The 11,304-nt window shown below is 39.7% G+C and overlaps 1 protein-coding gene across 1 annotated transcript; it reads right to left on the bottom strand.

Annotated features, from left to right (window-relative positions):
* Positions 1–804: 804 nt before the first annotated feature.
* Positions 805–6,024, bottom strand: LOC147153310 (succinate dehydrogenase [ubiquinone] iron-sulfur subunit, mitochondrial-like). The gene is made up of 8 exons (XM_086027524.1): positions 5,856–6,024; positions 4,086–4,219; positions 3,397–3,482; positions 3,155–3,291; positions 2,769–2,885; positions 1,701–1,802; positions 1,187–1,309; positions 805–1,107 (listed from the first exon to the last, which is right to left on the bottom strand). The coding sequence occupies exons 1-8, from the start codon at positions 5,919–5,921 to the stop codon at positions 1,027–1,029; spliced, it is 846 nt and encodes a 281-aa protein (XP_085883650.1). The 5' UTR covers positions 5,922–6,024; the 3' UTR covers positions 805–1,026.
* Between the last annotated feature and the right edge of the window lie 5,280 nt (positions 6,025–11,304).

Consider the following 11,304-nt stretch of genomic DNA (forward strand, 5'->3'; position numbering starts at 1 on the left):
ATTTGAATACATTTTCATTGATTTGGTTTTATATGTTTTTACTGCCCTAAAACTCTCCCAAATTCTTCCATCCACAATCATACATAAATACAAATGCACAAATACTTTCTACAGCTGGAAATTACATTTTCAGTCCAAGCAAAGAAAATTATCACTGACATTACAAAATAAAAAGTTGTGAAAATGAAACTATTGAAAATGACATCACAGTAGCTCAGGGCTCAGGTAACGACTAATCACCTGTTTTCTGAAGCTAAACCATGGTGGTTATTGAGCCCTGAGCAACTGTGATGTCATGTTAGTTGACAGCAAGTGGCGTAATGGCCGCCGGCCCCTGATATGGAAAAAAAAACGGGTGGATTTTAATGCTTAAAGTGGAAATCAACCCAAACACATTTTTTGCAAGAATATGTTCCCAGCAGTACCACTAGTTGAAACACGGCATTCAGATTAATAGTGCGTTTGTGCAATATGAGTTAAGCAGCAAAATCCACCCGTTTTACCCATCTCAGGGGGCGGCCATGCTGTCATTTGTCGACTAAAAATGACATCACAACTACCCAGGGCTCAGGGAACGACCAATCACAGCTCGCCTGTTTTCTAAAGTAGTTGTGATGTCATTTTCAGTCAACAGAAGTGACAAAATGGCCACCCCCTGAGATGGCTAAAAACGAGTGGATTAACTCTTATTTCACAAATACAGTATTAATCAGAATGCCATGTTTCAACTAGTGGGCCTGCTGGGAACATATTCCTAAAGAAAATATGTTTGGGTTGATTTCCTCTTTAAGCATTTCAATCCACCCGTTTTTTTCCCATATCAGGGGCCGGCCATTACGCCACTTGCTGTCAACTAAAAAATAAACCGTTTTTAATTGCAACAGGTGTGAAAATGAACATGATGACCATTTTGCAGCATGGTCTAAAGTGCCCACACACGCAAAAATTCCAACCGGATCTTCTCTACCACTCCACTCAAGGAAGTACTATTGATGGGTGTTGAGCTGTCTTAACTTGTGTCTCTGTTCATAATGCAGCAGCTTTCTTTTCTTGGTAAGAGGCCATCATTTTCTTGATCTCAGCAATGGCCTTTGCGGGGTTGAGTCCCTGTGGAGAGCAGAGCCCGTGAGATCGCAGAACTATTTTAAAGTCTGGACAAAGAGAATGTTTATAGTTCTCAAAGTACCTTAGGGCAGCTCTTGGTGCAGTTCATGATAGTGTGGCAGCGGTAGAGAGAGAAGGGGTCTTGAAGTTTAGACAGTCGCTCCTCAGTGAAGTCATCGCGAGAGTCTATCATCCACCGGTATGCCTGTGTGACAACACAAAGTTCGCCTATTGTTGTACAATGTATTCAGAATAAAACTTCACAACACTAGTAGTTGGTCTGTCCTCCCTGCCCTATTATAGTTTAATTTCCCATTAACTCCATACACTACTAATGAAGTAATACTACGAATAATAATAACTAACAAAACTTGTATAATATGGGGCAGTCCCTCGGGCTGATATCAGTGACACAAGTTTGTTGTAAATCTTGATCTGGCGTCTATTTTGACAAAAGACTGTTACGGTCATGATACTAAAACACCTTGAAACTTATATACAAAAAAAAATGACAATGCATACCGTGTCTCCTATTACATGAACTCAGAAGAGTAAAAATACCCTGAGAGTACATATCCTGAATTGTTTTACAATACCTGCATGAGGACAGCAGGTCCTAAATATTTGTCCCCATTCCACCAGTAGCTAGGACAACTGGTGCTGCAGCATGCACACAGGATGCACTCGTACAAGCCGTCCTGTTGGGTTGAACACATCATATAAATGTACATTTTGGTGGTACGCATAATTTTATTCTAATATGATGCAGAAGAACATCAGTCAAATGGTGTTGCGTAGGTTGACAGCAGCTGGGGTGAGACAAGTACTGCACTTGCACGTCCCCTGGGTTCACCTGTCCAGTACTGAGACTCTTTGACCACCATATTTTTCACACAAAATAAGTTACATTGTTTATGGCAATGCATATCACTCTGCTCATTCACAAACTGAGATGGAAAGAAGCAAAGCAGAAGAGGAAGGGGTACATCATGTGAAAAACACTTATCTCCATTTTTTTCATTTTCTTATTTTTACATGAATCATGTTTCTGCGTTACAGACATCGCATTAAAGTGAAAATGTAAAAAGTTTCCAAAATTGGAGAAGTGTTTTTCACAGGACAGCGACGATTAAACATTATATATAATTATATATTATCATTTGTCACATGTGCAATAACATGCATACAACTATATTTGTTCTCAGTGTTTAAGTATTTAAAGCAGAAGTCAACCCAAACATTTTTTTTCAAGAATATGTTCTATGCAAACCCACTAGTTGAAACAAGGCATTCCGATAAATATTCCGTTTGTGGAATAACAGTTAATCCACCCCTTTTAGCCATCTCTGGGGGCGGCCATTTTGTCACTTCTGTCGACTGAAAATGACATCACAACTGCTCAGGGCTCAGGTAACAACTAATCATGGCTGACCTGTTCTCTGAAGCTGAGCCGTGATTGTTCGTTCGTTGAATAAATTTTGTGGTTTACAGCGTTGTGGTGCTAATGATGTACCAATTTCAGCCGATGCAGCTACATATCTGTCACCTACAAACCATGTACCAGATTCAGAGTTCTAAACCACGCGGTGAGCTGAAATGAACTGTACCACTTGGTGGAATGTGCTTTAATGATCATGACAAAAGTTGATACAGATTATATTTACCAGTTTTTGCCTGTCCTCCACTGACTGGTAATATTGGTCCTTCCCTTCCTGGGATTCATCCTTCTTTTTAAGGTAGGGCTCAATGGATTTGTACTGTGCGTAGAAGTTGCTCATGTCCTGGAGAAAGTTAAAAAAAAAAAAAAGGAGTTCACATAGTACATGGTATATTATTTCTAAAATCCCTGCAGACATTTTCTGGATTTTCTGATGCTAATTACAAGTAGGGAAAATGTGTTTAATCAACACTACCGAAATGTACTAACATAGGAAATGTCATTTTTTGCTGAAATTAAATCTCAAGTAATAGTATACATAAATTCAGTGGTTGTTCTGCTCAAAACAAAACAAAAAAAACCCTCACAACTCAACAAACTTGTAGTACTTACAGGCACGAGATCTTTGACCACATACATGTGAGGGAGCGGGTAAATTTTGGTGGCTTTGTTTGTGTTGTCGTCAATTCTGTTGAGGCATGCAAGTGTATTGCCCCCATTAATGTTCATGGCACATGAGCCACAAATACCTGGAATGAACATTACAGTAATTAGAGCAAAATTCCCAATTTTGTACCGTTCATTTAAAAGCAGTTGAGTTGTCATGACAAAAACAGCTATAGTTAGTCCCTCACCCTCTCGACAGGATCGTCTGAATGTAAGCGTGGGGTCCATCTCATTCTTGATCTTGATGAGAGCATCCAGAACCATCGGACCACAGCTGTATATAAAGAGAAACTATTCAAAACACTGTCATATCCACTCATCCGTTTTAAACTTTCCTGTGCATGTACAATCAGGGGTAGCCAGTAGCCACTTATATAAAGTACCAGTGTCCAGCTAAAATTGATCTGACCATACAAAACATCCATTGGAAAATGTTGCCTAAATTCCTTAAACACTTGCTTTGCACTTCTGTTACACTGAAACAGTATCTTGAAACTGAGAACACCGCTCTCCAATGTTCAGCTGAACTCATTTAGTGTGTTGGGGCATTTAATCAATTGCAGAGAGTACAATGTTTATTTGAAAGGCAGCATTTAATAAATGCTTGCCTATAGGTGGCAGATATGTTCAAAACCGCAGCCGGTGTATGGTGATTGGTCCCGGACTGGTCACCAGCCAATCGCAGAGCCTATATTACATTGATAACATTCATGTGAAGATTTTTTTTTGCTTATAAAACCATAGTTTGGTGTACTAATTTAAATGTAGTATACAGTACCGCATGGAGGCGAGGTGGCTAAAAGGCGATTACTGCTATTGTGTGGCACCTCGTGTTATTTTTGTTTTTCCCTGAAGCACCATGTTTCACATGTCTTACGTGTTAAGGTCAACTTCATATGTCTGCATACGGGGCTTGTCTCCAGCAGTGTCCGGATCCCAGCGGTAAATCTGGAACTTCTTTATCCTGGCTTCAGGTGCAGGCGAAGCCAAAGTCTGGGCATAGCGCACCGTCTGCATCATAGACAATAACAACAACAACAAACAACAACTATAAAATTTAACTGTCAGTAAATGAGAAGTTGACATGTAATTTAATTTACATGTTTTTCTGGCCACTAAAATACAGCGCCCTCCATAATTATTGGCACCCATGGTTAAGATGTGTTAAAAGAAGGAGAAACCTCAACCCCATTGAAAACCTGTGGAGGGGGGCTAAAGAGGAGAAGGCAGAGGAGAGGACCCTGGTCGCTGGATAATTTAGAGCGATTGTGCAAAGAGAAATGGTCGAAGGTCCCTCTTTCTGTATTCTCCCATCTTGTGAAACATTATAGAAGATTAGGTGCTGTTGTGTTGACAAAAGGGAGTTATAGAAAATATCAACATCAGGGGTCATTGTAGCACACATGATTTGACATAAAAGATTTTTAATGTGGGATTTCTTTCCCCTTTTGAATATATGCACTTGAATAAAAGGATGGATTTTCCTCTTTTTAAAATTTTGGTCCGACATTATGTAGAAATAAACACTTAAAATTATCAGAAGCCAAAGAACACATCTTAATGAGAGGTGGCAATAAGTATGGAGGGCAGTGTAGACAACAATCATTCACACTCACAGAGAAGGCAGATAGCCCAACTCATTCATAGTCAAGGTAAAGCGCACACACAGCCGCACACGTGCACATACACTTTCACATACACATACATACGCACACAGGAAAATACATAAAATCCATTAAAAAAAATAATAGAAACTAATAATTCAAAAGGTTAATATTATTTATATTAATTTGATTATAATTAACAAAATACCTTTGAAAATGTAACAGTTGGTGAATTTGCTAATATTATATTGTAATTGTAATTATGAAACACACATGGCCCTTTCTCGGAGGACCGGATTAAGGACTTTACTTTGTTCGGATCTGCCGTAAGATTAATAGACACAACACTAGGCACACCTACACATTTAATTAGTTCCAATACATGTTTGTTTTATTTTTGTGCTTGCAGTTTGCAATAATCCAGACCATCGCTGTACCAATTTTTCTAATGTTTTATTGACTATATTTAGGTATGCGATAGGGTCAAAATATTATGATAGTATGATAAAATGCAATAAAAAAAAGTATTGCCGTACAGTATTAACATGTTCTGAAAATTATTTTGTTTTCTTTGAAAAGGAAGATGCAGGTGTACCTAATGATGTGGCCGTTGAGCGACTCTTTTTGTGTCACACAGTCTCCCCTTAGTGGTCGCTAACGTAAATTGCGTGCTCATGTTACATCACGTTGCTGTCTTTGTTACCCAACTGTCTTTGTGACAATGACGTCTGAATGTAAAAAGAGCTGAAACTTCTTTTTGCTTCTAAATTTACTATCTAAAAATATATTACCCGATTACGTCTTAAAACTGTTTCAGATGCTACCATGCACTAGCTACCACATAAGGGCCAAGTACAGAGACTTGTACGGTATTCTGTTATTTAATTTTATGTCTTGTTCAGTTACATTTAAACAGAAAATTGATTATGATGATAACATTGCATTGCTTGGCATTACAATGTGAGACACACATGAGTTTCCATTATATAACATGTGTCCAGGAAAGACACGTCAATGCAGGGTCTTGAAGGCGACTTACTTACCACCAAAATGCCAGAGTTCCTGATGGCCAAAGCGTTCCGGGTCAAGGCGACACACCGTACGGACATTTTTGCTCAAAGGGAGTGAAATAAAGCAGCAGCTAGCCTGTTGTCGGATGCAACAACTGAACAGGCGCGCGTCTCTTTTGCAACCTTTAAACCCCGCCCCCATTACGGTGCATTTAAATAATGGCACGTCAAACGAGTCAGTGTTGTGGGCGATCACTTTGAGATAACTGATCACCAGATATTTCCGACAATGACTTTTATGATACGGTAATTAGGATTAGACAAACGTCGTTATAAATGTATTATTCTATGATTTTCGTTTTGTTTCAAGTCGGTTAACTAAAACGTCAAATGGTAGGAATAGCTATATGTCCGATAGCAAGTGAATGCAGCACATGCCACTCCTTCTCTTACAACACATTGCCGTGGACGAGGGTCAGTAACGTGTACAGTGACCAAACTTACAGTTACAATACATAATACCTGTATCGCCAATGTATATTATATGATCATTTTATATATATACTTATTCATTCATATAATTAAATTGATATATGTGAATTGATGTTGTAGTCATCACATATTGGATGCTTATTTTCCTTGATTATTTAAGTATCAATTTTATACACTGCTTGTCCTCATTAGAGATGCGAGTGAGCAGGAGCCTACCCCAGATGATTTAGGGCGAGAGGCGGGGTACACCTTACATTCGTGGCAGGGAAAACACAAAAACACAACCATTCACACTCACGTTTACGCTTAACAATTTAGAGCGGTGGTTCTGAAAATAGGGTCTGCTAGCTGTAACCTTGGTGTCCACAAAATAATTGGCAAATATGTTGTATTATTAAATAAAATGTATACCTACATCCAGCGTGGCAACAACTAAACTAACTAATTACTCGTCCCTACCTTAGCTTTGGGTCAATTAAAATTGATATGATTGTGACGAAATCCCTATACGCACTCAGCACTTTTAGCTCTCTCACACTCTTTTCTCAAATACTGGTGGGTGCCAGAAAATGTGAATATCGTGCTTATTAGAGCAACCAAATCACTAAGTTGGCAACACCAACTGTGTTTTTGTAAACTAGCGCCCCGGTGCACATCAGCTAGTCATGATGGCTAAATACAAAAAAAAATTATTGAAATTGTTAAAAAAAAATTTAAAAAAATCCCATGGCATTTAGTGGTGCACATGGTCGTTTTGTTTATTTAGAAATTTGGATATGAGGAAAATCTCCTCCCATGTAATGTGTCCCTAAACCCAAAAACTTTGAAAGCCCCTGATTTAGAGTTGTCAATGAACCTATTGTGCATGTTTTTAGAACATGGGAGGAACCCAGAGAACTCACAGAAAACCCATGCAAGCACCGGTAGAACATACAAACTCCACGCAGGAAGGCCAGCGCCAGCATTTAAACCCAAGCCTCAAAAGTGACTTTCTCTGTACATTTAAGACACGTTTCAGTGTCCCTGTGTTCAACAAAAAACATTCTGTCCCCTGTTTTTCTTAGAATTGGATGTTGTTGTCGCCAACCTTTCTCTTGACTGCAGGTTTTGAAAAAGACATGGGTGGAACTGGATGACAGGATATCTATTCCTTCCACTTGGTGTCACTTCAGAATGATGTTTCGCAGAAAGCTGTCATGAGCCTGAGTGATAGCCCATAAGTGACTAAAACAAACACACACCCCAAAAAATCCAAATGCCTAAGGCAAAGGACAAGGCAAAAAAGGCGGGGGCCGCACTAACATTAAGCTTTGATGTCAAGTAGGGGCCCGCAAAATGTCACCTTGGGCAAATGGTCTCATATTTGAGACCCCTGTGCTAACCACTGGGTCACCATGCTGCCCACGTGTTATTATTTCAGCAACTCTTTTGGACTCCTGTATATTTCCCTGATTCAAATCCTATTTTCACACCGATGACAACTTGATGGTGTCAAGGTTCCGCTGGAATGTGCATGTCAGAAGTCTGACGTTTTACAACCATTCAGGCTAAGCATAAAGCGAAGCACGACAACCACAAAGGCAACGTGAACTTTCAGTATAACTTGAACTGGATTGAAGAGGTGACAGTAGCTGTCGCAGCGTTTGGCAGGTTGTCTCATTGTCATCTTTTATGCTCGGAAAGATAGCGGAATGAGTGTTTTGGGGAGTAGAAGTTCAGTGCCTTCCTTTCTAAGTGGGACAAATTTGCAAGATGGGTAAATCTATGTCAAACCTGTCAAGCTGTGTTACACTTTCTCCACAAGAGGAGTGCAGAGGACTACGGGAAGCAGGGCTCCTTATCTTTGATAGACGATGTGTTGGAAGTCACTCTGTGTGTACTTCTAACCACCACTGTCGCAGTTTGGAACGCTGGGTGAGCCATGTTGGCGGACGGAGGAGTGTGTCACTAATACACCGTGATATTCATCTTAGTGTACTGACGTGTGTATTGTTGTCAATAAGAAATAAGTAAGTAGCAAATTTAAAGGGGAAGTCAACCAAAACAATTTTTTTTTTAAGAATATGTTCTATGCAAGCCCACTAGTTGAAACAGGGCATTCTGATAAATATTGCATTTGTGGAATAAAAGTTAATCCACCCGTGTTTAGCCATTTCTGGGAGCGGCCATTTTGTCACTTCTGTCGACTGAAAATGACATCGCAACTCAGCTAACGACCAATCACGGCTGACCTGTTTTCTGAAGCTGAGCCATGATTGGTCGTTACCTGAGCCCTGAGCAGTTGATATGTCATTTTCAGTCGACAGAAGTGACAAAATGGCCGCTCCCTGAGATGGCTAAAAAGGGGTGGATTTTGCTTCTTAACTCATATTCCACAAACGCAGTATGTATCAGAATGCTGTTTTTCAACTAGTGGGCCTGCTAGGAACATATTCTTGAAAAAATATATATGCTTGGGTTGATTCCCACTTTAAGTACTTCAAATGGCTTGCTTTCATGATGTGTCCAAAACTTTCCAGGAAAAATACTCCACAATCAATAATTGTTGTCCTACATGACTTGAAATATTGAGATAGGAGATATAGGACACTTATTCCAAAAGAAGAAGCAGCCTCAACATGTGGTGTTAAGAGAGGAAAGTGTGGAGAAGAATGCAAGAAGGTGGGTCAAATTGACCCAATTTGTGGATCGGTCCATTTTTTTACCCAATGGGGGAAAAAACTGCATTGTGGAAAAAAATGTCTCAAGAATCTAGTTGCAGTTTTGTAAAGTGACCCTGCAAAATTCAGTCTTTGTAAAACCTCAGTCTGAGACCAGGCTGTGACTAAAAACTCCATAACGTGTCTTTAAATGTGAGCATGTGTGAGATGATAGTTTTCCAAGAGTCTTTTCCACATCATCTCGAAGACTGTTGATGTGCAGGTAAGGCAAATGCATTAAATACTCCACCCTCATGTCTTGACAGCGAAACAGTAAATTTGTGAAGGAAGCAGAGGAACAAGCTGCTCCAAAACATTCTCGACATGACCATTTTTCATGATTTCAGAAGGTCTACTTATGACTAATCAATACAGTATACATCAATTGTTTTTTTTTTTTACGTTGTTGCGAAATGGAAGTGACAAATGACCACAAAGACTAGACTGTAGATTTAACATCTTAAGGCAGAGGAAATGATTTTTTGGTTCTTGTCCAATTGGCAGTCAGTGCTTTCTACGTACACAATTCAGTCCATTTACTTATGTAGAGTAAAGTGTTGATCCCTGGAGGTCTCTTGTCTAGCTCGGGTTGTATAATGGTGTGTACTGTATACTACACTGTAATGTGATCTAGCCAAAAAAGTGGTGTCTGAGTCTTATTTACAGCCCTCAAAACTCTCATGGAGGGTTAAACCAACTAAGTACGTTATATCAAGTCAATGACGGGAAAAGGTTGAAGAATCCAAACTCAAGTTTCAAATCTCTAAAACCAAGAATTCTGTAATATTGTCTCCCTTTCACGCATCTTTAGAAACACATCCAAAACGTTCTAATCTATAAAACCCACATTTTCACCATATGGTCCAAGCGCGGTACGATTTGCCAGTGTTATACTGTAATACTTTTCCGGAACAATCCTCTGTTAACGGATATCAGAGTGTCTGGATCCACGTTGATACCACCGATTGCGCACTGATTGTGGTGATGTCCATTTCTATTTCATTCTTAGCAGTGCCTACCCTACGCATAATTATGAGTGTGGTTGCACTGAGACAATCAAACATCACAGGGCACTGCTGTGCTTCAATGGCACTTTTAATAAAACAGACATTTCATCCTCACAACAGCAATGTCTGGACAGGAAGAGGGTGGGCGAGCGGGGATCTGGTGAGGGTTCCCTGCACTTAATGGCTAATGGTGAGAAGTGAGCGGGGATTACATACAATAAATGTGTGTGTGTGTGTCTGTGTGTGTGCTAAGTACCTCCGAGTCACTGTTGAAATGTTTACCGCATTTTTTCCTTAATCTGCATCATAAATGTCAGCTTTACAGATGCCACACAGGACACTACCTACTCTAAAGGTGTTGTGTGTTGTAGTAATGAAGTCTACAGTGACGCAGAAGTCATATGACCCGAACCATAACCTTTTTACTGTGGCATAGGGGTGTCACTATCAAATACTTATTCTATCGAATATTCCATCGATTAATCGGATACAATTTGAATTTGCATTAAAGTGTATTGAACTGTTTATTAACCAATCTACCAATTGTAACCAGTTGTTGTTCATTTGGTGTTATTTAGTGATTTGAAAAAAAAAAAAAAAAACGATGAAGCAATACCACATGAAAGGGACTGGTGTTGTACTCTCTAACCGTTTTGAAACTGATTCAGTTACTGGTTCGGTCATGTTTCCAAAGTAAATGCAGAAAAGATGTTTTCATGAAGGACTATAAAAATCTGAGAATAATTACAGTTGAGAGGCTGAAATCAGAGAATTAGGACAATTTTAAGTTAAACAATGGCTCTAAACGGTTACTCTATTATTAAAATAGATATTGATTCATTTGATTATGGCGGCACAGTGGTCGACTGGTTAGCAAGTGCGCCTCACAGTTCAGAGGTCGTGGGTTCGATCCCGGCCCCGGCCTCCCTGTGTGGAGTTTGCATGTTCTCCCCGTGCCTGCGTGGGTTTCCTCCGGGTACTCCGTTTTCCTCCCACATTCCAAAAACATGCTTGGTAGGTTAATTGGACACACCAAATTGCCCCTAGGTGTGATTGTGAGTGCGGATGTTTGTCTTTAACCTCATAGTGCTGTGTTTGGAGCAATTTGTGTTAGCGTTTTCATTGGGTAGTTACGGTTGAGCTCTGTCAGGCCAACACCATGTAAACACAAAAGTGAGAAACTGAAAAGGGATCTACATACATGAAAACAAAAAGCACTTATGTTCTCCTCCAGTGTATTCTCACAAATGATGACATGTAGCAAAGAGAACCCAAACCACAACC

This window comes from Filicampus tigris, chromosome 1 (genome assembly GCF_054856515.1).
Source record: "Filicampus tigris isolate MCC_2025a chromosome 1, RoL_Ftig_1.0, whole genome shotgun sequence".
Lineage (NCBI taxonomy): Eukaryota > Metazoa > Chordata > Actinopteri > Syngnathiformes > Syngnathidae > Filicampus > Filicampus tigris.

Excerpts from the sequence above, each read along its gene's own strand:
- LOC147153310 (XM_086027524.1), bottom strand. The coding sequence starts at position 5,921 with ATGTCCGTACGGTGTGTCGCCTTGACCCGGAACGCTTTGGCCATCAGG. Across the intron at positions 3,483-4,085 it reads TATGAAGTTGACCTTAACAC|CTGTGGTCCGATGGTTCTGG; the intron begins GTAAGACATGTG and ends CTTTATATACAG. Across the intron at positions 2,886-3,154 it reads TGGTCAAAGATCTCGTGCCT|GACATGAGCAACTTCTACGC; the intron begins GTAAGTACTACA and ends AACTTTCTCCAG.